The sequence below is a fragment of the Lampetra planeri genome, chromosome 34 (genome assembly GCF_965212315.1).
Source record: "Lampetra planeri chromosome 34, kcLamPlan1.2.h2, whole genome shotgun sequence".
In the NCBI taxonomy this organism is placed as follows: domain Eukaryota; kingdom Metazoa; phylum Chordata; class Hyperoartia; order Petromyzontiformes; family Petromyzontidae; genus Lampetra; species Lampetra planeri.
The window spans coordinates 3,149,690-3,177,107 of NC_136140.1; the positions used below are offsets into that span (position 1 = coordinate 3,149,690).

General features: G+C 51.8%; 1 protein-coding gene across 1 annotated transcript in view; it reads left to right on the plus strand.

Annotated features, from left to right (window-relative positions):
• LOC144730029 (A disintegrin and metalloproteinase with thrombospondin motifs 9-like) overlaps positions 1–27,418 on the plus strand; it is a 171,419-nt gene that overhangs the window by 105,654 nt on the left and 38,347 nt on the right. The window contains exons 15-28 of the mRNA XM_078610498.1: positions 1,550–1,667; positions 3,123–3,218; positions 7,381–7,547; positions 10,100–10,229; positions 10,931–11,060; positions 13,875–14,148; positions 16,736–16,906; positions 17,685–17,849; positions 18,601–18,723; positions 20,362–20,463; positions 22,308–22,478; positions 23,412–23,729; positions 24,220–24,387; positions 26,878–27,060. Coding sequence (XP_078466624.1) covers positions 1,550–1,667; positions 3,123–3,218; positions 7,381–7,547; positions 10,100–10,229; positions 10,931–11,060; positions 13,875–14,148; positions 16,736–16,906; positions 17,685–17,849; positions 18,601–18,723; positions 20,362–20,463; positions 22,308–22,478; positions 23,412–23,729; positions 24,220–24,387; positions 26,878–27,060 — 2,316 coding nt within the window. The remainder of the gene's footprint in view (positions 1–1,549; positions 1,668–3,122; positions 3,219–7,380; positions 7,548–10,099; positions 10,230–10,930; positions 11,061–13,874; positions 14,149–16,735; positions 16,907–17,684; positions 17,850–18,600; positions 18,724–20,361; positions 20,464–22,307; positions 22,479–23,411; positions 23,730–24,219; positions 24,388–26,877; positions 27,061–27,418) is intronic.

The window sequence follows — 27,418 nt, forward strand, 5'->3', positions numbered from 1 at the left end:
CGTGGGGCTAGTAGGCCCGGCGAGGCCGGTCGGAGACGGGTGGGGCCTGGTGGGGCCTGGTAGGGCTGGGGGGCCCAGTCGGGTCCAGTGGGGCCTGAGGGGGGGGCAGGCCCGGTCGGGCTGGTGGGGCACGGGGGGCCCAGTTGGGTCCGGTCGGGCCCGATGGGGCATTTGGTGGGAAGAAAGTGTTTCAATGTTGTCAGCACTGGGCGGGTGGGGCTGGGAAATGGATCAGTGTTGGTCTCACCTGCTCCTGCAGCCTTTGTCACGTTCAAGAGCCATTTAAAGTCCCCGTTGCTTCGGGCAGCACTTTCCACTCGTACACGGCTCTCGCTGTCATTGCAGCACTTTTTTTGCCGCTCGCTTTACCGCATCGCTGGACACGCCGCGTAAGAAGTGTGCATGCGAGCGTGCCTTCGCTATCAAACGGAGCACGCCCCCGCTCCCCCCTCCATCCCCCTCTTTATATTTGAGGAGAGCCAGCGATTGCTCTTCGTTCGGCGGTCTTGCTTTGTTTTGAGAAGGGGCGCTCCGGCAACGAAAGCACGGGAAACTCCCCCTCGGTTGAAAAAAAAAATAAAGTACAAAAAAAAAAGAATAAAATATCGAAGAGACGTAAAACATAGGGTATTACGTGCATTCAATTTCCAAAACAGTGCGCGTGAGAACCAAGCGTTTACAAGTTGTCCTCTGTCGCGCGCGAGTTTCATGTTCGCACCACAGGGTGCTCTGACACCAGGTGAAACTCGGCCGTCCCCTCGCGAGACGGCTGTAACCCCAGATGCCGTGAGCTGTGGGTGGCGGCACGACACGCGGGGCGACGGTTTCACTCTTTGATAGCGCCATTCCCCGCTCGCTCCATTATCACGCGCGGCGGCGCTGGGCTGCGGGAACGAGGGGGGGGGGCGGGGGCGGTGATGGCGTGACGGTTAAGCCATCCATGCCGGTAGCCAAGCGCTTCGCTGGAATCGGCGCGCGGACGTGGGACGAGGCTGGTACATTCGCCCCGCCTCCCCTGCCCCCTCGCCGTCAGAGGAATGTGGAACTTCCACGACGAGCTCAGAGCTCGGGGTCACCGGCAGCGGTGAGAAAAGGCCGGCGCTCGCTTGAGCTTGGGGACGGTTAGCCACCTTGCTTTCTCTTCTCATTCAATTTCCCTTCCAGCCTTGAAGGAGGCCGCTGAGTCCATTGGCCACACGCAGTGGGGGGGGGGGCTGGGGCAGGGGCTGGGAGGGTGCCTGGATGGGGGGGGGGAGCCCCCCTAATGCCTCACGCTGAAGACTCAATCCCCCATCTAAATTCTTGCAGTGTTTTAATTATATTTACTTGCATAGAGAATGCGAGATCTAGAGCAGAATGCGTGGCGTAAAAAAGCGAATCGTTTTCGGGTGAAACATTCACTTAAGGTTCGTTTAACGTTAGAGTGCGTCGGGCCCACCCCTTAGCTTTTGAGTTTTTGTATGCACGCGCGTTGAACTTCTTTCGCACCGTACGTAGCCAACCGCGCTCATCGGAGGTGCGCCGTGCCTGCCCCCCCCCCCCACCACAGCAAGCGGGCTGCGACCACATCCTCAACTCGAGGGCGAAGCGAGACAAGTGCGGGGTGTGCGGGGGTGACAACTCGTCGTGCCGCACCGTGAGCGGGACGTTCCACAGCGTGCAGTACGGTACGCGGCGCCCCTCAAGCAAGGCCCAAGCCACCATTGGAACCTCATTTGCCAGTAACAAAATATGATAATTGGTTTTTTTACCCTTCTATCTGGCAACAAAACTGACACCTTTTTTACAAGGAGTCATGTTTTTGCATAGACCACAATACCTGCAGCCAGATGACGCCAAAAGGCATCATCTGGTCCAACCCATGTGAGACTAGGCTCTAAGGAAAGCTGTCTCGGGTGTGGACCAATCAACTTCAAGGACAGTGCACATTATCAGAGTTATGTTTTTTGTTTGCATTATGGCTGCAGGTATTGTGGTCTATGCAAACATGACTCCTTGTTAAAAAAGGTGTCAGTTTCAGGGCCAAGCCGTCGCCCTCGCCGCCGATTGCTCCCTCCGGCCTTTCAAGTCTAGAACGAAGTTGCGTGGTGGCGAGATGTTTCACCGCCTCGCCTGGTGTACGGGAAGTCGTGGGTTCGATGCCGAGCCCCTTGACGCCTGTCCATGAGGTCGCATCCCAGACAACAATCCCAGCCGTTGCTGGTTTGTTCGGAATCCCTAACAAAGCAGCGTGGAATGACCACGCTTTGCATCGACCCATGGCATTTTCTCAGAATTCGTGGATTGCGCCGGCAGTAGGAAACACGTAAAAATGTCGCAGGGAGATGATTAAATACGCTTTTTGTCGACTACTGGCTTGCAAGTAAAGCTCGCCACAGCAGTTTCTTCCCTGTGAGTGATTCTCGTATAGCGCGTGAAAAACATCCCTGCTATTTCAAAAACAAAACATAGCATGGTATTCCTGCAACCGCATTGTGAACCAAGCGAAGAGGTCCAAATGGATGGCACGATTACTTAACACGTGGATTGCCACCGTGACGTGACGACCAGCGAAACCGAACTTGCAATCGAGAGGTCGCCGGTTCGATTTGGTTCTCTTCCGGCGTGGCAGTTAAAACGCTTGGGCACGTTTCTTCAATCCTCCACCACCACTGCCTTTGTCCACACAGCAGTGTAAATGGGTACAGCATAGCCAGGTATTCGATCGGCAAGGCCACGTGTCGTGGAGTTAAGTGTAGGCACTGTGCATGAATGTACCATATATATGAATATGAATGTCTCTAAATACATACGTGTGTATTTATAAATGTGCCGATGATCAAATCACCGGCAAACTACTTCCTTGACATTTCAGGGTTGATCCAGATAGTCATTCGATAGCTAGCCACCATGCGTGCCAGCTTGGGCTACGTGGTGTTCTGCAGATGGCAGTGCAGCAAATCCCATAGTTGCACAGTACTTCTATGCTCCGACAATCACAGTTCCCGCCTTCAATAACTCGCACTGTTCAGTGCTCAAGTATCCAGTGGATTGATAAAATGCCTGTGAGTGTAACACATGTGGACGTATTTGTATATGCGCGTGTGCGTGCATGTGTGTGTGTGTCTTACACCACCATCCAGGCTACAACACAGTGGTCAGGATCCCAGCTGGAGCCACCAGCATCGATGTCCTGCAGCGCAGCTTCTCGGGGAAACCTGAGGATGACAACTACCTGGGTGAGAGGCTACGATCAGAGAACAGGCGGGCGAGAGGGCGAGCAGGCAGGCGGGTGGGCTGGCGGACAGACAGCTGAGTCTATTACGTGTGGGCGCATGGATGGATGGATTGGATGTGTGAGAGTGCAGGCAGACGGATCGGTGGGTGCGTGGACGGATGTGTGGATGAATGGGGCTGCCGTATTTGCTTGCACGTGCGCGCCCGTAGGGCTTTTTGTGCGCCCGTGTTCTCTGATACAATGTCATTGAGGTACCTTTCATCCAACACTGTCGTTTAGCGGGAGGATGGCCATTAAGTGGCTTGAATGAGCAAGTTGTAGAGTGACGGAGAGAGAGAGAGAGATAGGTGGTTAAGTACAGAGTTAAGTCTACAGTGGTTGAGACGCATTGCGAGAATGAGTCCGGATAGAATCCCTTACTTGGTGATCAACACAAGTGGAAGGAAACAGGAGTAGGGGAAGGCAGCGAGCATCTATGAAGGCCGGCACGGCACACACACTCACATTCGTATACATATGCACAGACAGATTTGCAGAAACACCCAAAATGCTCCACTCCAGTGCCCACTTATGTTCAGGACACACGTAGATATTCATGCAGAATGGTGGGAGGCTGATGCAATCTTGATTCCCCGTTACAAGTGTGGCAAGCTGTGGAACATTGCTGTAGTCACTTCACACGCTGCATTGTAAGCGAGTCGTGATCGGCATTCCGAAGCGTCTTTATTCGGCTGCGTTAGCAGCGACGCGCCGATTGTTGCCTTTGTCATTTCCTGCACGAAACTGCACCATGACATTTGCAGACACTGTGTCGTTCGCCAATTCGACCGCAAGAATGTTCCGAAGGGAGCGAGTGTCCGGCGTTCATTGGAAGTAGGTCACAAACTGCCTCTGATCCAATCATTTTGGATTTTTTTTTTTCCGCTGGAAAATGTTGAAATTTCGTGCACTCTGACCGTTTGGCCGCAAGGGGATTGAGTTGGGACCACCAGCCTCCTTTCCGAACGAGCAAGAGAGAAGGAAATAAGTTGGCGAAAAATAAAAAAATAAACGTGTAAGTGCAGTGTACCCGCTCTTCTTCGTAGCTTGTTTTTTCCCAAGCAAAACATCACCAACCTCTCGACGCCCCCACCACACCCCCTCTCCTCCTCTCCCCATTTTTTCCCCCCTCCTTTTCAAAATAAGCGGAGCAAAACAAAGCAAGCGTACGTAACCTTACACGCTGATCTCCAAGATTTGGCAAGCATCGTGAAAACACCTCCCATGCCCTCTTCTTGCTGAATCAAAGCGGGAGCCCGAAAGCAATTGAATTGACTCTAAATGTGTGCAAGATAATAAGGGGGCAGCGGAAAAAAAGGAGAGGCAGAAAGGAAAGCTTTGCGAGGCTTAATTTCTCTGAGGCTTAATGTGATTACGGAAAGGAGTGTTTTGTAATGTGCCAGTCAGGGCGCATGTCCAAGGTTCTGCAGAGAAAAAGGGGCAGTTTTATTTGTAAGCAATCTGATAGCATTGGCCGAGTGCACATCGAATGCCCCCGCTGGTTAGCGAGTCTGTGCCTGGGGAATGGATGTGGGATGAGGTGTGTGTGTGGGGGGGGGTGGAGGATTTTTAGGCACGACGGAACTCTTGATTTAATTGTCGTTTATGAATGGCGCATTCAACGGTAGCCAAATAGGCTCCACAATTCGTTGAGAAATTTTGTTTAGAAAAATAAAAGTTCAAGCTGTACGTTACTCGCCCGTCGCCAAACTCCACTGCGGCACAACCGGGAAAACTTGCACGGTAGAATTGTTTTCATTTTTTATCATACGAAGGTTTTCACGACCAACGTTATGGTTCGTAATGAGTTACTTTAGGGTCAGATCGCACGGGTGTTATTCCAATTCGCAGCCAATCAAATCAGGGTGTCACGTCGCGGGCAAACGTGCCGATTGTTTTTTTTTTCTCAGAAAAATCCGGAGCGCTTTGAAAAGCGAGCAGTATTGTGGCAAATGTTTTTATTCTCGACCTTTCCCTGGAGATTACGGCCAGCAGCGTCAGGTGTTAACAAAGGCTCAGCTAAAACTACAGCCCAGTGGAACATTTGCATAGTCCCTTCGTGAATGCCCGTGAGTAGTAATGTAACCATGCAATGCAAGTTAAATTGTATTGTGGACTTTACCCACGTGCGATAGAGTGAAATCTCGGTTTCGTGTTTTCAGAGGTGCGGAGGTGGGGGGGGGCAGTGGGTATGAGCGGAATTAAATGTTCGATGTGGGAAAACGTTAAACCGGGGGGCATCGACCCTAATCCGGTGGATTTGGGACTTTACATTTTTTTGGATGTTGGATAATGGGAAAAACACAAAGCCAGGACAGTTATAACGAAGCCTTATGGAATACGTCAGAGGCTATATTGTGTGATGAGTTGGTTAAATAAATGTATATGAATGCACCTAACCTGGCACAAGGGCTGTGGTTACGTCACCGCCACTTAGTGGCAAATTGCGGCTGTAGCTATTGTTGTCATGCATATCAAATGTAAAGGTGCAGCCCTGCAAGTGCCCGCTCATGCCACTGCTGGCGGAAGAGACTCCACTCGAGGGAGCTCTAGAGAGCTATTTTGGCCTTCTCTTCCACACTGGCCTGAGGTGTTGCAGATAAGTGGAAGTCCCCACGCTTTACCCCGCCACACACGACCTGCGGATCGACTGAACGTGGTGAACCCATTGATACTGCGGGGTGTACAGAGGTGGTGACGGTGTTTAAGAGACACACCCTCTGCTTCCACTGCCACATCACGAGACTGAACTGGAGTTACATGCGGATTGCTAGTCCTTCTACGTGACTTTACCGAAAGAACCAAGAAGATGAATCCCTGCAGTCACGAAAGCTTTAAATAGAAGTGTCTCAGAAGGTCAACGTCAGTGCTCCGTGTGGATGTTCGAGTCTACGTGTTATCCGCCCGACTTTGCCTTCACCCCCATTGTGCATCTCAGTCAAGAGTCCTGGATTCTTGCTGAAATGAGCAAAAAATAAATAAACCCACCAGAGCAATTTGGCTCGCATTTCGGAATTCCGCGACCAAACTTAACGACGCAATATTTTATTGCCACTGAGCGGTGAATGCGTGTGTGTGTGTGCGTGTGTGTGCAGTCACCGCTAATGCACATAATCCCTGGTACCTGGCACTCACTCTCACTGATAGCCATCGTCAGTGCATGGTGGAATGTATTGCGTTATTTCCACTGTAATCTGCTTTGATTGCTTGCGAACAACGAGGCCCTTATTTTTTTGGATCCCTCAGCACAAGTCCAACGACTGGGATTGTCCCATTTGTTAATGAGATTTTTTTCGTTGTTGTCTAAAGGGATTTTCATTTTGTTTTATTACATAGGAGGCTTTGAACTCTGGCAAGTCGTGGCATGTACAGAAATTTCCGCATTAGCTCAGAATTATTATGATTATCTGCAGTTCATTATCGAAAGCCTCCCTAAGCCCTTTGCACGCCTGCTTATTTTCCCAAGTGTGGCTGCGCGCCGTTCTTGGACCTCGATGGCTAATTCGGCTGACGCGGAGATTTCTCAGCGATTGCCGCGCCTTTATTACGAGAGTGTAATCGCTCAGTTGCTGCAATCTCATGCCCCTCTGGGCTGGAATACCAACCGCTGTGGAACCTTGTGCTAAAAACTTATGATGATAATGGCTTTTCACTCTATTCGTGGGTGCAAAATCACTCCAACTGACAACTGCAGCAGTTTGTTTATTTTTTGTAACAGGCAGGTTTTTGGTTTGTGCTACAAAAGTGCCTGAATATATTGTATATACAGTCGTTTCCCTACTTTATCCATATGTATCATGTTGAACTTCTTTCGCAGCGCACGCAGCCAACCGTGCTAATCGGACGTGCGGAGTCTTTTGCAATTACACTTTCTGCAGTCTTGGCATCTGTGCCAAGAATGGTAAGGAAATCGATTTGCCCCGACGTCTGGTGGCATTGCGTTGAACTTTACGACAGAGCACGGGTCACTGGTGCGAAAGACTCAGGCCGAGTGAGAAAATATATCCGGGGTCGGTCTGCGGAAAAGCTAAGCAACCCCCACCCCTCGTGGCGTACGAGCCTATGAAGGCTTTACGACCGCCAATCGCTTTGCGTCGTCACTTTTTTCTCCCCACCGTCCGCAGCACTGACCGGGGCACAGGGCGACTTCCTGCTGAACGGGAACTTCGTGGTGAGCATGTTCAAGCGCGAGGTCAAGGTGGGCGTGGCCGTGCTCGAGTACAGCGGCTCGGACCACGCGACGGAGCGCATCAACTGCACCGACCGCATCCCCGAGGATGTCGTGCTGCAGGCAAGCCACAGGCCTTCCCCCCACCCGTCCCCGTGCCGTGAGGTCCCGCGAGACGTAGCGTCGTCTCGACAGCCTCGCGCTTGGTTAAAATCATCATCCTCATCATCATCACGAGCCATGGGGCAGATAAACTCGTTGGTGTCCACTGCACATTTCGTCATTTGCTTACAATTTCCTCTGTCCTTGTGCCAATTTATTCAAGTAGCGCAACATCTTTCTGGCACCAATCTCTTATGTCCTCTCTTTCCAGTTACTTCAATTTTTTCGAAAAACTAACTAAACTAAACTATTGAACTATTTAAACAAACTAATATAAAACATTTTTTTACTTTTTTATTTTACAAGGTAAGGCCCACAGAGCTATTAGCTTCTTATTCAGAAGCGACCTGGACCACAAATGATAGCTCAACTTTGTGGCTTATCATGTGGAAATGTATAGCTGCCAAATACTCTAATTGCACGTTGATTACAATTGTGGAGGAAAAAACCTGAGGACCTGGTGAAAATTCTACGCGACCACAGGGAGAACATGCAGCAGGCGTCAGGGTTGGGATCAAACCCACGACCTCCTGTATACCTGGCGAGATAGTTAACATTTAACCACTGTGGTGCCCATAATAATGTCATTAATTAACATAATAATGCACGTAATGATGTATTCCCCCTGCGTTGTGCCCTATGAGAAACAGAACATAGACAACTAAATGATGGCAGGGAGATTTGCACCATGTAAGCTTCTGCACTTCACCCTGTCATCTCCAAGTAGCTGAAGTTCCCTGCCTGTCATGGCCCAATCTTCAACGCGTATCACGTCCCTGTTGCTGCCATGCAAGGCGAGGGTTTGGCAAGCCTCATGTCACGGTGACACTTGAATCCGTGAGCTGTCGGCACGTGTCAATCTGTCGCGAGCTGTCACTACTTCATCAGCCCTTCGTCCCAGCTGCCCCGGTAGCCGACATCAATGTCGTGTTGTGCGTGGGCAGTTCAATTGACACTTGGTTAATGACATTGTAGTGTTGTACGTTTCTCTTTAAAACTGTGTTTCTCTTGGGAAATGTTACGAGTTAAGACGATAGTGGTGGTGATGATAGTGGTTGTGGTGGTGTTGGTGGTGGTGATGGTGATGTTAGCATTTATGATAGTGGTTATGGTGGTGGTGATGTTGATAATAGTGGTGGTGTTTAGTAGTAATGTTGCCAGCAAGAGAATTTGAAATGTATTCAAGTTCATATGCGAATTCGGACTGGCAAAGCGAACATTGATACGCACCTGAATTGGGCATACTGAGCCAGTAGTGGAAATTCCACGTTACTATGGCAGAGACTAAATCTCTCAGTAAAATAACTGTGACTGACTTTCCATATGATTTATAGTATTGACCCTCGATATATTATGGGCTGAATTGATCCGCAAATGAGTCTTGAACTCGCAACCTTTGGGTTGTTAGTCAGGTGCAAATAACAGACCCTGAGCAGACAAAATAAGTACCACATTAGTGGAAATCAAAGCACTTTGTCCGTTTGATAGACTTTTCTCCTGCATGGGAATGGTGAAATTCCCAACGCTGGCTTCAGATCACAAATAGGAGGCAATCGCCATCCAATCGAAATGCTGCGGTGTGTGGATTCGTTGCTCGCGAAGCTTACGTTGAAATCTGCAAGACTGAATTATTTACCATGTATCGAGACTTATATTCAAATTTTACTTTTAGGCCAGTGGGGAAGCATGGGACGCTGCAGCGAAAAAGATGCACAAACGAGACGATGCGAACATTCCCAGCCTACCGTCCGATGCTCATGACACACGTTAACACAGAATCAGAATATTCATTTATACTGAAGCGAATCTGATGAGCTGTGAAGCAAATTTTCACCGATTTCCAGTAGGGGCGGGTCAGAACGTTACAACAACAAACCACAAAAACACGAAGGGAGTGCAAAGTATAGGAAAGGTAAGTAAATCACAAAAAAAGTATACAAAAAAAAAATGTTGTTTATCGGGTAAGGCCCACCGAGCTCTTAGCTTCTCGACGCTTGTCCACGTTCGTTGCATACGAGGCTAACGATCGCATCGTCACTCGACCCTCCGGTCACCGTGCCTTGCGTTGTTGCTCTGGAGACCGGGTGATCGATGGGCGATGTTCGCTCGCCGCGTTGGGGGGCGGCATTCGTCATGATTCGTCCACTCAACAGAGCAGGCCGCGTGAAGGCCGCAGCCATCTTCCAGCTCACGGTCCACCCTAAAACCGCGTCCACTGCACACACCACGTAAGTAAATGCGGATACCTGATGCACAAATGGAAAATGAAAAACTCTCCAGTAGTGTGCGACTGTGGTCACCCAGAACAAGGCCGTACAACGTGTAACGACGCAATGCCGGTCGACAAATGCGCAGGAGACGTCGCAGCGATACAACCCCTCCGCTGCTCCTGACACGCGGTTGTCTGCCTCGACAAGCCGAATGCGAAATCGCAGCCGTCGCTCCGCGTCCACGTCAGCGGCCGCGCGACGGGAAGTAAGACGGTCGCCGCGTTGCTGTGCCCGCTCTCCCAGGTGCTGTCCGTGGGCCGCCTGCACAACCCGGACGTGCACTACACCTTCAACGTGCCCATGGAGGAGCAGAGCGAGCGCTTCGTCTGGGACCCGTACGGGCCCTGGCAGGACTGCAGCCGCATTTGCCAAGGTGCGTTGAAAGTCAACACGCGCTCCAATTCGAGCACGTGTTGGCTACGTACGGGGCGAAAGAAGTCCAACAGTGGCCCTGGAAAGAGTTGTGAACCCCTTAAGGTGCGAGGCCACCTCAGTGGCTCGGGTTAAAGGTTAGGTCTGAGGTTGTGGTTGAGGTGAGGAGACGTTGGGTTCGTTGTCCTTCCCGTGGCACCTCCGATTAGCACGGTCGGCTACGTACGGTGCGAAAGAAGTTCAACGTACACACAGAATACATGCATGCATTTCCTGACAAACTTAAGGTGTACCCTTTTTGTTCGTTTGAATTGTCATGAGACTAACTGCCCGTTGATGGAGCAATGTGTTAGAGAACGGGTCGCAGAAGGTGATATCACAGAACTACTGCCGAGGTCCCTTCAAGTGACTATTTATTTCACGTACAAAGATCCCCCATATAGCCGTAACAGACTGTCGGGGCAAGTGCTGTTAGCGAGCACCTCCTGAAGGCCGAGCACATCTCACAAGGGGTTAGGTGGCCGCCGCCACTCCCCAGTGGCGATGTTTTTACACTCCGCACAGCACAAGCAGGTGCTCATTTGAGGCTGAGTCGACCTAGGGAAGACCCAGGACACACGCTTTTGTTTATTACCTAAGAGCCGTGACCGTGCCTCGCCCCACCGTGCTTGTCTTCCCCCCCCCTCCGATCCGGCGCGCCAGGCGAGCGCTCTCGCCGCGTTGCGTGCGTGCGCGAGGGAGACCGTCACCCCGTGTCGGAGCAGCGCTGCGCGGGGCAGCCGAGGCCCGCGGTGTCCCTGTCCGAGCCGTGCAACTCAGAGTGTGAGTTAAGGTAACACCGTGCCGAGATCATCCCCCCCCTCCCTCCCTCCCTCCCCTTCCTCCCTCCCCTCCCTCCCTGCCTCCCTCCCTCCCTCCCCTCCCTCCCTTCCCTCCCCTCCCTCCCCCCCCTCCCTCCCCTCCCTCCCCTCCCTCCCTGCCTCCCTCCCTCCATCCCCTCCCTCCATCCCCTCCCCTCCCTCCCTCCATCTCCTCCCTCCCTCCATCCCCTCCCTCCATCCCCTCCCCTCTCCTCCCCTCCCTCCATCCCCTCCCCTCCCTCCCCTCCCTCTCTCCATCCCCTCCCTCCCTCCATCCCCTCCCTCCATCCCCTCCCCTCTCCTCCCCTCCCTCCATCCCCTCCCCTCCCTCCATCCCCTCCCTCCATCCCCTCCCCTCCCTCCCTGCCTCCCTCCCTCCATCCCCTCCCTCCCCTCCCCTCCCTCCATCCCCTCCCCTCTCCTCCCCTCCCTCCCTCTCTCCGTTCCTCCCTCTCCCTCTCTCCCTCATCTGCCTTCCCCCCCTCCCTCACTCCCTCCCACCTCCTCTTCCTGTCCTTCACTTTAATGCCCACCGTGCCACGTGTTCAGTGTATGCGTTTGATTGAGCTATAATTTATGACCAGGTCACTTATGAAAAAAGCCATATAGCTCAGTGGGCCTTACCTGGTAAAATAAATAAAAAATATTTTCTTTTTTACGCTGATCAGGGGGTAAAGGCGCAGCACTGCAAGTGTGCTCGCTCACGCCACTGCTGGCGGACAGGCCTCCACCAGTGAGATCCACAGGGAGCCCTCGCCTAAAGGGCCTTTGGCCTACTCGTCCACGCTGGCCAAACGTCTTGGAAGAGCTGGTTGTAACGTAATGTTTCCGCACCGCACACGATCTGGCAATCTGCAAACTGTGGTGCACCCATTTTTATATTGTTGGGTGGGCAGAGACGGAGGGATTTAAGAAAACTTCCCATTGTTTAAAATGCTGTATCGATAGATCAAACCGGGCAACCTCCAGATTGCAAGCTCAGTGTGTGAGGAAGCAGTACACAATGGCAAGAAGTCCAAGTCGGGGAGGGCAATGGGTTAACAGTGTTAGAAGACGCGACATCCCTCTGAACAAGATGAGGCATTTTCTTCCTCATGAGTCTATCTAGAATCAACGTGTTGGGGTGGCCGGGTGGTTCGTGCTGTCAGGGCAGCGAGCTTCCACTTCTGTGATCCCGGCTTCCAATTAGGGCTGCAGCCACCCGTGATTAAGTCAGCTTTCTCTGGTGTGACGAATTTATTGTCTCAGCCCACACAGGAGTTTCTGTACTCAACAAAATATACAAAAAAATAAACCCCACTTACGTATTAAGTGAGGAAACCGGTCCTGGGAAAGCTCTTTACCAATCCGCATTGACCAGCGTGGTGAAGTATGGTTAAGCAAAACCCACAACTCACACAGCCTGGGTAGACCCTCATCCAGCAGTGGATGCGACTAAGGACTGCACATTGCAGTGCATTATGCAGGTTAAAGGCAGCGTGGTGGATTTCACATTTAACGTGCGCAGTCTTTCTGACATGCAGTTGAACAAACAGCAAATTGCAGCAGACGGGGCATCAAAGGCTGTGTGCTGCTATTTCATGACGCATCGGCAGCTTTGAGATCGGACCAACATTGTACGTGACAGATCTAAGCTGCTGTCGTTAATGAAATGGGAAGAAATGTTCACTTGCAGCAAAGCACGAGTGCTTATTCCAACCGCTGCCTTCATCAGCGTAGCTCTTACGGCTTTCAAAAGGTTTTTTTTTGTGGCATCAGTGACTTCTTGGCTTATTGTGAAATCACTGTGAAATCCAGGTCAATTAAGTGTGGCTTTTTTGGGCCTTAAAATTAATATTTATTTTATTGGCACTGGTGCAGTTTTCGTTATTAGTACGTGTCTGCTGTTTCATTAAAAAGTGTATTTGTATGCTTATTACATTATTTCCAAAACATTCCAGTAAAAGAAAGAAGTCCGTTTTATTTATTAATTTACCTAAGTTAATGTTCAAGCAGCTTACAGTTGCATTCTGTATACGTTGCTGTGAATGTGCTGACTTTCTTTAAATGGGTGTTTTTGCAAGGTTGCATTATTACGAATAAGTACAAACATCTTTCCTTGTTATGAAACAATGCATAACCAATGGTCTCCTGCGTTGGCAATATATCTCACATTTAAGTCCATCAGCCAAGAGGAGCGTCTCCACAGATGCATTTCCAGCAACAATTGATTAAGCAGGCAAACCCTCAACTGGTTTCATTTTTCTGCTTCTCATCAGCATGTTGTAGCCTATTAAATGTTGCTGGGTTCCGTGTTGATATTTGGCATCATGGAAATGTTACGCTAATTCATGTTACATTCTTCTTAACTTTATAGCCAACACCTATGACCAGATGAGCGTGAATGGGCACGTTCTCATCAGTTCTCGAGAGTTACGCCTGGCCAGCGCTAGAATGGGTGACCACAGTGCACCGTGGGCGTTAAAGGCTGGAGGTGGTGGGGGAGGCTACGTTGATGGCAGTGCAGCAAAACCCATCGTTTCTCTGCACCTCAACGCTCCCCACCTCTGTATCCCCCCACGCTGGTCAGTGTGAGGGACGGGGGGGGGGAAGTATGGCCGAATAACCAGCACGATGCCGCAATGGCTGCTGGGGGGGGGGGGGGTGGGAAGGCCTTCACGCAGCGGTGGGACAAACGATGGCCTCCGTGCAGTACGACGCGTTAGCAAGGCCTCGGTGGCTGCAGGGGTGGCGCGGGGGGGGGGGGGCGGCTGAGAGGAGAGTCACAAACACACAACTCCCCGCAGGTGGCACGTGCTGGGCCGCAGCGACTGTTCGGCGGAGTGCGGCTCGGGTCACCGCACGCTGGACGTGCGCTGCGTCCGCTACTCCGTCGGCGGGCCGGCCGCGGAGGAGCCGCCCGCGGCTGGAGGAGACGCGGCGGGGCCCGCGGGGAGGAGGGGCAGCCCCTCTCACCCGACGGACGACGCGCACTGCCGGGACCAGCCCAAGCCGCCCACGCGGGAGGCCTGCTACGGCCAGTGCAAGCTGGTGACGTGGAGATACTCGCCGTGGTCAGAGGTAGGTGGGAGCCAGCGAGCGAGCGAGCGACGGATCGAGTGCGTAGTTGCCTCGGTGAGCATGTGAGCGAGTGGGCGGGTGGGTGAGTGAGCGAGCGAATGAATGGGTGGGTGAGTGAGCAGTGAATTGGTTGGATGAGTGAGTGGTTGGCTCAGAGAGTGAGTCGGTGAGAGGTTGGCTCAGTGAGTATGTTAGTGGGCGTATGGGTATTGGCTCAGTGAATGGGTGGGTGTTTGGGTGGGTGACTGAGTGAATGGATGGGTGTGTGAGTGAGTGGATGGGTGAGTGAGTGGATGGGTGGGTGAGTGAGTGGATGGGTGGGTGAGTGAGTGGATGGGTGGGTGAGTGAGTGGATGGGTGGGTGGGTGAGTGAGTGCGCAATTGAGTTCATGACGGAGTTATTGAGTGATTGAGAGTGGGCAATATCTCAGTGAGTGAATAAGTGAGTTGATGTACGTGTCATAGTGGGTGGATGGTGTAATAACCCACCGAAGCACTTGCACATGAACTGATTCCATCGCTCGCATCTCCTTGTAAGACGCCCTCTGAGACGCATTACATTTCTTGGCTGCCGCTCACCCAGGCCTTTCCTAGTTCAACTCAACTCTGAAATGAGCGTAGGCCTGCCTGTTGCAATGTATACACATCAATACCTGGCAGCTAAAGGTAGCTGGGCACTACCCCCCCCCCCCGCCCCCCCTCGCGCGCCATGCCGACCTTAATAGGTGCTCGCTAACAGTGCTCGTATTGCCCCAGCAACCAAGAAAGACGATACGTCGCTTCTTTGTCCAATGTTTTGCGAATGCATATATTCGTAACTGCATCTCTCATCATTCATGGACGGCTCACATGTTGTGACAACACGGGGTCACGTGTGAGTGTATGGTGCATGTGTGCGTGTGTGCGGTGTGTGTGAGAGAGTTTGATTCAGTGCAGAGCGGTAGTGTAGTGGTTTGCGCAATGCGCTATTAACCCGGCGGCCTGAGTTCAATTTCTGCTCACGATCCAATAGCAATGTCGAATATCTGAACCAGTCCTGGGCCTCCCCTAGGTCTACTCAGCCTTAAATGAGTAAGTGGGGTGATGGGTAACCATCAGCACTGGGGAGACAAAGGTGACTGGGCGTGATCTTGACCGTCCACCACCTCCTCGTGTGGTGTGCCGGACTTCACAGGTGCTCACGAACAGCACTTTCACCAACGGGCTGTTAAAGGCTACACGGGGTATCCGTGTATTTGTGTGTGTGAGAGTATATGGTGTGCAGTGATCTCAGTGAGTTAACCCACAACATCTGGCCCTGACCCGCAATTGAGCCTTCGACACTTCACGTGACCTGAAAGTGCACCTATCCTGGCACAAGTGCTGTGGTGATATCGCAACCACTCGACGCATTGTTGTTGAGTTAATGTGTGATGCTGTCGAAACGGGTGACTGTTTAGCAAGTTAGTGGTCGGCTGAGCGTGGGTAAGTAATTCGTGAGTAAGTGAGTAGATGTGTCTGAGTGTGGGAGAGTACGTGATGATAATGATAGTGGGTGAATGTTGAGTGAGTGGTTGACTGAGAGTGGGTGAGTCGTTTGTGAATGAGTGAGTTGATGTGTGAGTGTGGGAGAGTGAGTTTGTGACAATGCTGGATTGAGTGAATTGTGAGCTAGTGAGTTAATGGGTGGGTAAGTTAGTGTGTGTGTGGAGATACGGACACACTGGCATGCCTGTGTGCATTCCAAATCCAGCAAGCTGCAAATCCAAACAGTTATAGTGTTGCATTTTCAACACAATTCACAAAAGGGGGGCTCTGGGCGCAGCAATGGATTACGTTTTCAAAACACAAGGAAAGAATTGGATCCGGAGTAGCTGCCTACGGATTATGTTACCTCTGGTCACGCTTGGAGTCAAATTGCCGGAGCCAGGGCTTGTATCCTTACGGTTATTTGTAGCCCGCCCAGCTGATGACAAATGGGTCTGACATTCACATTGAGCGTTCGCCCCTATTGTTTGGGCTCTCTGATGGAGACACACACACGCACGCACACATTCGTGTCACTCACAAACCCACACTGCCCCATACTTCTTTGTTTGGTGGTTGCTAGTGTAGGCGAGTGAGTGTGTGAGTGGGGGTCCCGAGTTCGATTCCTTCTCACGGCCACCAACACCAGTGGCGATTATCTGAATCGGTTATGGGCGTCCCCTAGGTCGACTCAGCCTCCATTGAGTACCTCGTGTGATGTGTAAAAAAAAAATCCACTGGGGAGACAAAGGTGGCCCAGCGTGGTGCTGGTCAGCACCCCCCTCATGTGCCGTACTGACCTTCATAGGTGCTCGCTAACAGCACTTGCCCCAACATTCTGTTGAAGCTATACACGGGATCTTTGTCTTAAGGGTTTAAGAGGGATTGGTGGTCTAATGGTCCGCATTCTGTGCTCGAATCTCGGTCAACTTGGTTTCATTACCCAACCATGCGCAGCATCAGTAGTAGCAAGTTTAACATAAAAAAGCAACCTCATTGACGTACAAGCACAAACCAACGACAAAAACCCACCATCTCCATCCACGAACAACGCCACCATGGCGCGCTGTCCGCTTGGCAGTGCTCGCGGAGCTGTGGCGGGGGCGTGCGGGCGCGCGAGGCCGCGTGCGTCAGCGGCGCCGGCAGGCCACTGCGGCCCGAGGAGTGTGCGGGCCTCACGGAGCGGCTCGCCAGCGAGGAGCCGTGCGGCCTCCAGCCCTGCCCGGCCTGGACACTCGGGGACTGGAGCAAGGTGCCCTTTCAGACGTTATTCTGCGGCCGTCTGGAATGCTCTTCCTTATGATATTAGGAAGCCGCTGCAGCTGTGCACTTTTAAGTGATCTGCATTGAAAAGTCGTTTCTTTGGAGCTGATCTTTTGTGTTTAGTTTGTTGACCTTCCCCCGCACCTTGAATTAGCACGGTTGGCTACGTACGGTGCGAAAGAAGTTCAACATACGGACACACATACACTCATCTCGCGTACACCGTGGACAGCCACGCGGACTGAGTGGGGAGATAAACTAGCAGATAGACAGACAGACACAGAGACAGGCAGACTGACTGGTGCAGAAGCAAACAGACAGGCGTGGAAATAGACAGGACGACTGACAGATTGACTGATATAGAAACAGACAGACACAGAGACAGACAAAAAGATCAACAGACTGTCGGGACATAGAAGCAGACCGACAGACATGGAGACAAAGACTAACTGGTATACAAGCAGATTGACAGACAAAGATATACAGACACAGGCAGCTTGGTATGAAGCAGACAGACAGACACACTGTTGGATGAGTGGATGCAAAACATAGATGGGTAGATGGACAAGTCGTTCGGTTAGCCAGATAGACATGCAGGTGTAGACGCAGATAGGCAGGCAGACACGAAGATGGAGGGATGGATGGATGGATGCCTAAGTATGTAGGCAGCCAGACAAACAGAAAGAAAACGTCAGACTGAAGTCGGGACACGCGTCCGAGACACGGCTGATGGCGGCCGTGTCTGCGCGCGTGCTGCGGGGTTGCAGTGCCTGGTGACGTGCGGGCGTGGCGTGTCGAGGCGGCACGTCGAGTGCCGTGCCGGGGACTCGGCGCTGTCGGAGGAGATGTGCGGCCCGGACGGGCGGCCGGACTCCGTGCGCTCCTGCCTCGGGCCTCCTTGCTCCACGTGGCAGGACGGACCGTGGGGACCGGTACGGGCCACCCACCACCCCCCCCCCTCCTCCCTCACACAAACGGCCCACGCGCTCGAGGGCATTCCTATGAGCGAAGAGACGTTCGAGAATTTCTGTAGCTTGTGTGATTAGGCCTTCAGGCTTTTTCTTTTTTTACCACCCCATAGGCCGTGCAACTTTTGTATGACTCGGATTTGGATGCTCTACGCCAAGACGTCGTACGAACTAATATGGGGGATGGTGGGGGAGGGGGCATCCCTTGCACAAATGCACATTAGAAGAGCAGTGTGCCGTTGATCGTCTTGTCTCCTCTGCAACCGTGCCACCCAATCACTGTTCCACCACTACCCAAACATATTAACAAAATACAAAAGCCTTTAACAGACTGTGAGGGCAAGTGCTATGAGTGAGCACCCAACAATTACATGACAAACAACACGCTTTGCTTAATTTGTGTTGTTTATATCCGATTGTAACTGTGGTTGTTTTATTTCTCATTTGTGCACGTTCTTCCATGTGCACACACACACACACCTATACTCATTCGCAAATGCACACTCTCTAAAACACCTACACGCACCTACGCGCACGCACGTGCCTACGTTCGACACGCAACGCAATGTCACCGGCCCACGTACACTCACGTACACGCACACCCACGTACACGCACGCGCACGCTCACGCACACGTACGCCCACATACACGCACGCGCACGCACGTACACGCACACACACGCACACGCACGACACCGCGTGCCAACTGCCACCAGTGCTCCGCCACGTGCGGCGCCGGGTACCAGATGCGTGCCATCCGCTGCATCGAGGGCGAGCGAGGGGAAGCGGTGGCGGAGGAGCGGTGCATCGCCGCCACCGCCCGGCCCAGCCACACGCAGGTATACGCGTGACCCCCCTTTGTTTTTATCATCGTTTTTCCTTCGTAACAAAACAAGAGTCCAGTGTAAGGCACCGAGTGCAACAAGGAGGGGGGTCACGGGGGGGTTGACGGGGGGGGGGGGGGGGGGAAATAACCCCACGGACTGAGGCCCGGCCTCAATGCTCTCCTGGGTCCGTAGATGTGGAGGAGATTGTGCTCACTGCCCCACACACGTGGGGACTACAAGCGAGGGAGAGCCGGTTATTATATAGAGGGGAGGTAGGGGGGGGGATAAGGGACAACAGTAAGGGGAGCCTCCACATGCCAAGTGGAGTCGTCCTCCTCAGAAGTCCCGAATATATACGGGCGCCCTTTGACGAACAGATGCCACCAGGAATTGCAATGCAGAGGCCACCGGTTCAAGTCGATCTCCCGGCGCGGCAGTTGATGCGGCCTTCCTGAAATCCACTCGCTTCTGTCCAACCAGCAGCACGTACGGGTACACACACAGCCAGTCGACCAGCAGGCGTAAAGTGGTGTGTGTGTGGGCACTGCCACTTCTGTCGAGACGTGGAAGAGTCGGCAAAAAGACCCCGTAGGGAGGTGATTTCGAGCTCCTCTGTAGCGGAGGCCCTTCCCCCAGCAGCGGTGGAGCTTGACAGGCACGCGCGTGCCCACCGCCTCGTCGTCAGTTGGTGTGCTCTCCCCTTTAAACGTGCGTGCCACGTGGCCAGGTGTGGCTCGGGAATCAGAGCGTTGAGCCGGCACCGCAGACACCCTGGGGTTGAATTCAAACGACTGCCTGTGGTTGAAGTGGGTTCTCATTCGTCGTGAGTTGATGGTGGCAGCCCAGGCTAACAGTGGCTGCACACGAAAAAAAACACGTTGTGAAAAGAGATGGGGTTCTGCCCTGAGTGTGTCTAAATGTTTTACTCTTGATATTTATTTAAAAAAAAATCAGTTTGACGATCGTGCGATGGACATTACTCGTTGTGACGGCGCGGATGGGAAAGTGCTGCCCACCACTGCGTGGACCAGGGGTCACTTGAAGGGCTCTCAGAGGCAGCTCTGCGAAATCCACTTCCCTGTGTAGTTGTCACGACATGTAGGGTTGCGCTGCGAGAGATCTGCATTTATACGTCATCTCGTGTCGATGGGACAACATTGGGGGCGGAAAAAACAATAAACAAATCTACGTGAAGTTAAGATACACAATGACACTTGATTATTATTGAGTACGTACTTAAGATTGCCTGGGATATCAATTAATGCTAGAGTTAGAGGGTTCCCACTGATAAAGGAAATGAGAACCAGCAAATGCTTAATTTTAAATAGCCCATGGAATTCAATATAAATTTTCACCACCTGATGTGGAAAAACTCTGTTGGTACGGATTAAATGACACAAAACAACCCACTGATATTTTAAGAGCTTATCACGCAAGCACCTTCGATGAGCTCGAACAAACGCATTGGTCACGTGGCAGTGAATAGTGAAATATATTGGCTGGGCCCACACACTAGATTTTCATAACAGACAGCCAGGCAGGGTTGCATTTTCAGCCGCAATAATGATGTCCATCCCGTCACTGTAAAGAAGTCAATTATTTCAGATGGACTTATTTAAGTGGCCCGTCGCTCTTTCTGCCCCAACACAGGAATGCACGGTGGCGGAGTGTGCGTTGCCCGCGGTGCCCAGCACACCAGGGCATCCGACCCACCCGGACCAGACGCAGTGGAGGTTCGGCTCTTGGACCGACGTGAGTACTCACCTTCTTGGTTCTTTCGGTAAAGTCACGTAGAATGGAAATAATAAAATAATAAAAATAAAACATTATAAAATTATTCTCACGACGTTTCGGCCACAATGCAAGCAGCCGTCCTCAGGTGAAGAACAGGTCTGTCGGAAAGACAGCGTCTGAATGAACACCACCAGGCTTGGCAGCGTATATTTAAGCTGGGTTGGAGGGGGAAGAGCACCTTGACAAAGGAATTTGCATATCAAGAGGAATTTAGCATATTTATGGGAAATTCAGGTATGTGATTAGTACTACTTATGCCCGTGCATTATGCAGGATTAGCAGCATCAAAGGGAGGGGATATGGGAAATGCAGGTATGTGATTAGTACTCACCTTGATGCCACTTTCCCTGCTGCATTAATCATAATTATTATTACTCTTACACATTTGTAGTGGCGTGTATCGTGTCTCTGTGGTGTAGCGCCAGTGCCGAGGGAAGGGCGGTACTGACGCTATGGTTACCCCGTTGTATTAAGTATTAACGTGTTGCCTCCAAGTTCGAGTGTGCACCTCTTTGGAGCCCACTACACAATTTTTCCCGCAGCGTCGTTCGTGCAAAACTGCATCTCACAATGCTGTACGAGGCAGCAGCTATAACAAACAGAAAATGCCCCTTGCAGGACACATCAGACGCAGAATATTTGTTTATGCTGGAGGAATCCGATGAGTTATAAAGCTCTTTTTCACAGATGTCCAGTAGGGCAACAACAAACAGTACAAAAACACGACAGCAGTGCAAAGTATAGAAAAGGTAAACGAATCACTAAAAAAAATATACAAATAAAACGAAACAATGTTTTTGTTTTATACCAGGCAAAGCCCACTGAGCTATGAGCTTCTTTTTGAGAAGCGACCTGGACACAAATGATAGCTCAACGAAGTGGCTTATCATGTGGACATTTATAGCAGCCAAATCATCTAAATAATCTGAACGCACACCCCAAACCAAGGTCAACTCAATTAATGGCCGTAGTAAACACATTTTTTTTGTTTTTAAATATGACTTAAATAGTGTAAGGGACTTAAGTTGACAAATGTCGAGTGGGAGTGCGTTCCACTCCATGGGAGCTGCAGATTGTTAGGCACGCTGACCCCACTGTCTTGCGTTTCATTTTAGGCTGAATGAGCAGCTCCAGACTGGATGAACAAAGTACCCTGGATGGGGTGAGGGGAGATAGATAGACCTGGGCAAGTCCATTCAGAATGTTATACAGTCCGTCGGCTTGTTTAAACAGAAGCGGAAAAGAGATCGCTAAGATATGCCAGGACCCATATTCAACAGAGAGTGTCCTTGCCTCTATGGTAAACAGTCTGATATTCATGGTTCCGTTTTTAATGGGTATGGTTTTCATAGTCTTTTTCGAAAAAAGTAGGTGTTGTTTTCATCTGTCTGGTTTTCATGATTCAAGTATTCGGACAGTACTATTGTTCATGGGATGGCAATCATGGATCTGGCATTCATGCTTTGGGTATTCACAGTTGTGTTTTTGAAAGCTTCAATATTCCTGGTTTTATTTTTCAAAAGTCTGCTGTCACAGACATGCTTTGCCGCGGGCTTATTTTTCACGGGTCAGATATCCATCGCTTTATTTTCATAGGGCTCAATTTTCAATGGTTTATTTTCAATGGCCTTGTCCTGCCCGATGGCCCTGATCCACGGTGTCCAGTAATGTATGTACGTGCCATACACAGCCTGCCCGCACTAATCGGAGGTTCTGCTTGCCCTCCCCCCACTGCGCCCCCCCTCCCACTGCCCCCCCCCCCCCACTGCACCCCCCCCCCCACTGCCCCCATCCCACCCCAGTGCTCGCGCTCATGCGGGGAGGGCGTTCGCGAGCGCTACGTGAGCTGCCGCGACGCGGACGGCGACGTGGCCGAGGGGGCCGCGGCGTGCGCCCACCTGCCCCGGCCGCACGAGCGCGAGGCCTGCTCCTCGGGGCCGTGCACGCGGTGGCAGGCCTCCGCCTGGGGCCCGGTGAGACCCCCTGAGCTCTCCGCCAGCCATGCCCCCCTTGCCGCACCCGGCATCCGACTACGCCCCCCCCCCGCCCCCGATGATGTTACTGGCAAAACCATCGTGTTCATTCATTAACAGATTCCGTGTAAATTTCGATGTAAATCTTTCGTGACTGCAGGGATTCATCTTCTTGGTTCTTTCGGTAAAGTCACGTAGAAGGGAAATAATAAAATAATAAAAATAAAACAGAATAAAATAATTGTCACGACGTTTCGTTGCAAGTGCGCGGGAGAGCGGGTTCCGTGCGGTCCCTCTCACCACTCCCCAGGGTGCACAGCTGCCGCTGGCAGGGCCTCGTCTCCGCCGGCTGTGATATATAGCCCCTCTAGAGAGTGTTTGGCCTACTCTTCCACGCTGGCCAGACATCTTGGATGAAGTAGGATGAGTTTTGGTCGCAGCGTTTGCTGGGCTCGCCGTCGGGGACCTGCATTAATGACCGCAGTGAGAAATGCATTCCAAACTCAACTAAAAAGTTATTTTTTTTTACCAGGTAAGGCCCACTGAGCTATCTAGTTATGTTTTAGAAGCGACCTGGCCACAAATGATAGCTCAACGAAGTGGCTTATCCTCTGCAATTTAATAGCAGGCAAATACTTTAAACGCATTTTGATTTTATACACGGGATAAATCCACACGACCACGGGGAGAGAGACACGCAAACTCCACGTATACAGCAGGCGTCGTCAGGGTCGGGATCGAACCCACGACCTTCATACCAGGCGAGGTAGTTAACATCTCGCCATCGTGGCGCCCCACGGTATAGATGAGATTTAAGATCTGAGATGAAGATGTGCGACGGCCTTACACTCCAACGGCGTACCGCACTGCCACGCGACCAAACGTGACGGTCCCCGTTGACTTGCGCGTCATCTCCCACCCCCCCCCCCCCAGTGCTCCGCCACGTGCGGCCGCGGCGTCGAGTCGCGCCACGTGGCCTGCGTTCCCCTCGACGACCCCACGGGTGTCCACGCCGTCGCCGCCGTCACCGAGTGCCAGTCGGAAGAGCGCCCCATCTCGGAGCGGGAGTGCTCGCCGGAGGCCTGCCCGCCCGAGACGAGGAGTAGGAGCGGAGGGGACGTCTCGAGGGAGGGGGTCGCGCGCCCACGCTCGGTGGCGCCCGCAGGGACCCCCTCGTCTGCTCTCCCGTCTCCTCCTGCTGCTGATGACATCGATGACGCTGACCGCTGGAGGACTGGGCTTTGGGGACCCGTGAGTTCTTTTGTTTTTTCATCTGCGGCCCTAACGGCAAGGCCGCGCGCGTGTGCGCGTAGTACGTAATGCATGTTGGCTTGCAGATGCATATACCTTGGCTGTGTCCCAAGCTACACAATATGAGAATATTAATAAGAAAAACATTATTTTAAAAAGAAAAATCAGTCAGGTGCTGTGTCATGGCATTCGTGACATCACTGCATTGGCATCGTACGAAGACGGATGGGTTTGACGTCACAGTACCATCACTTGGATGTTGTAGTTACGCACTTCAGAGTTTTTCGCTTCAATAAAAAACGTGGCAAAAATGAACCTTCACCAACACGCGAAAGAAGTTCAACATACATATATACAAACGTTTGCTCTGAGTCCGCGGGTCCACAGTTCGCCAGGGACATTGTGAATCGGAGCAAAAAGACTGCGGGCCTGCGTTCTGAAACGTTTGTCTGTCGCCACGCCGGCCCGACCTCCCGCACGCCCCCCGCAGTGCTCGCAGTCGTGCGGCGACGGCGGCGTCCAGCGGCGCCTCGTCGTCTGCCAGGACCCCGACGGCGAGCCCGGCGATCGCTGCGACCAAAACTCACGGCCGCCGGAGATGAGGCCCTGCCAGCAGCAGCAGCCGTGCGCCCTGTGGAACTTCGGCACGTGGAGCGCGGTGAGAGCGAGCACGTGGGACCCACTCCCCACACTCGCTCGCTCGCTTGCGCAGGGCGTGGCGGCCACGTCGATGGCTTTTACGGCGTCTGTTCAATAAATTAAAACAATGGCTTGCTCAGTAACAGCATTAAACAAAAGAGGCAATCTGGGTGACAGAGCAAGCACTGAGCGACATAGTAAACAGCCAATAGATTCAAGTAAGGACAGCATGATACCACCGAGTGTGCCTCATACATGACTTAGTCTTACCGGATTATCGAACACGTGTGTTTATGGCTAATCAAATTATCCAAGAAACTTGGTATATATTCATTGCAGGTTAATATCTCATTGCACAACATTGCTCTAAAAATAATAGGCGGAAAGACACACACATCCAAGGTGAGTAAACTATCTTCGATTAACACCCCCCATCATTCCACTCACACCTCAATAAACAGCAGAAATACAAGGATGATACAATGTGGCAGAATTTGCAAACAAATGCCCCTTTGAAAGCGCCAGTTTATTTTCCAAGAGAGGGCGTGACCTGGCCTGGACAGCAGGTGATTGGTTGGTTATGATTGCTTACGAGAGATACACATTCGTGTATTGATAAATTAAAAGATATCTTTTTTTACTCATAATTATACCAATGTTTAATTATTGATAGATGTATTTTCCATTGTGCCACTGTTATTGTATTGAAACATCTTTGTCATTAAGTTTTTAACTCGAGAACAACAAAGCATGACAAGGATGAGGCCCTGTGTTCACAATAGCCTTTCTGCAAACACATCTGTGGCACGAAAGGCACAATCATCACGGCTAGTTCCAGGGCAGTTCCACGACATTTTCCATCGCTCGTTTTCAACACAGCGGCTTTGCCCTTCGTAACAGGAGACACATCTGGCCGTTTATGTAACAGAGCACAAATCAGTGCCACCTTTGGCTGTAAAGCTTTCATGTCACCGTTCTCTTTATATGGCCAGTACAAGAAAATTAATACATCGTATGGGCGTACTGCCCTACAAACCTGGCAACCTGATTTACTAAGCTATGCGTTTTATTTTGCCAGGTAAGACCCACTGAGCTATATTGCTCTTTTTCAGAAGTGACTTGGCTATCACAAATGATAGCTCAACGAAGTGGCTTATCGTGTGGACAATTATAGCAGCCAAATCCTCTAAACGCGCATTGATTCTAAACGCGGAGAGCAAAACCGGAGGACCCGGAGAACAATTCACGCGACCACAGCGAGAGAGACGGACATTCGAAAAAAACAAGCATCAGGGTTGGGATCGAATCCACGAACCTCCCGTATACCAGGCGAGGTAGTTAACATCTCGCTACTGTGGTGCCCTCGAATTTAATTCCTAGCCACAGCTAACATTGGTGCCAAGCGATGTCTCAACAGCTCCTGGGCTGCCTCTTCAACAAACCGCTCGAGCCAGCGTGAAGGACGATCAAATAACCCCCATGACTGACATGGCATGGGAAGGCCTTCACCAATATGTGATAGACTTTAATATACCGCAGATTATTTATTCAGGAATGTTTCACTCTGGGGGTGGTGGTCCCTGTCTCTAGCCACATGCTGTGCGTGTGTCTTTGTGATGCACTGCTCTCAATCCTGCTATACGTGTGCATGTGTGTGATGCAGCGCATGTGTGTGTAGCGGGAGCGGTAGTGCAGCGGTTAGCGCGCTGCACTATGATTCCCGCTCACGGCCAACAACAGTGACGATTATCTGAACCGGTCCTGGGCCTCCCTTAGGTCGACTCAGCCTCAAATGAGTACCTGGTGCAGTGTGTAAACATCGCCACTGGGGAGACAAAGGCGGTCGGGCGTGGTCCTGGCCACCCACCCCCTCGTGTACTGTTCCGGCCTTCATAGGTGCTCGCTAACAGCACTTGCCCCTACAGTCTGTTAAGGCTATATGGGGGATCTTTGTCTTTGTAGCGAGAGCAGTAGTGAGCAGTTGGAACGCTGCGCTACGAACCCGGCAACCTGAGTTCAATCCCTGCTTCCAGCCAACACCAGTCACGATTATTTGAACCAGGCCTGGGCCTCCCCGAGGTCGACTCAGCCTTAAATGAGTGTCTGGCGCGGTATGTAAACATCAGCACTGGGAAGACAAAGGCGGCCGGATTCAGTTCTAGCCACTCACCCAATTGTGTGCCCACTGAGCTATATAGCTCTTTTTCAGAAGTGACCTGGCCATAAATAACATCTCGACGAAGTGGCTTATCACGTGGACATTCATAGCAGCCAAATAATCTCAATGCGTGTTGCTTCTAAATGTGGAGTGAAAAACCGGAGGACCCAGAGAAAAATCCACGCGACCACGGGGAGAACACGCAAACTCCAAATACGCAGGTAGCATCAGGGTCAGGATTGAACCCACGACCTCCTGCATATCAGGCGAGGTAGTTAACACCTCGCCACGGCGGCGCCTTAAACAGCTCTGTGGGGGGTGGCGGCAATCTCGCTTGTCTTTGCGACACAGTGCTCTCGATCCTGCGGGGGCGGTGGCCTCCGGACGCGCCTCGTGCTCTGCCAGTCTCCGGAAGGACAGCCGCTCCCCGAGACGCGGTGCGACGCGGCAACGCGGCCGCAGCCGACCGAAGCCTGTGCCGACGAGTCTCCCTGCGTGAGCCCCGGGGTGTGGCACCGCTCGTCCTGGAGCCCGGTACGAGCCACGCCGCCGGTCTCCTGCTTACGGCCGCTGTGGGGCTGCGTGCACGGATAATGAGGAGTGCATTTCCGAGAGGGAGTGGCAGGAAGGGTGGAGGATACCCAATATCCCCTTCTCTCCCCGTGAGCAAATATAGCCCTTAAAGAGGTGGTAAGACATCGGGCGAATACGGTGGGGCAGAGGTCATCGTAACGAACAGCACCTTCGTTTTCGAATATATTTACAGGCATTTGGTAATGGGATACAATGATTTACTGGAGTAAATATTCAAATATATGCCAATTGTGTTGAGTAGTGGTTGTGATGATGATTTTTTACGTAAATGCAATGGCACCAATGATTGTCTCATAGC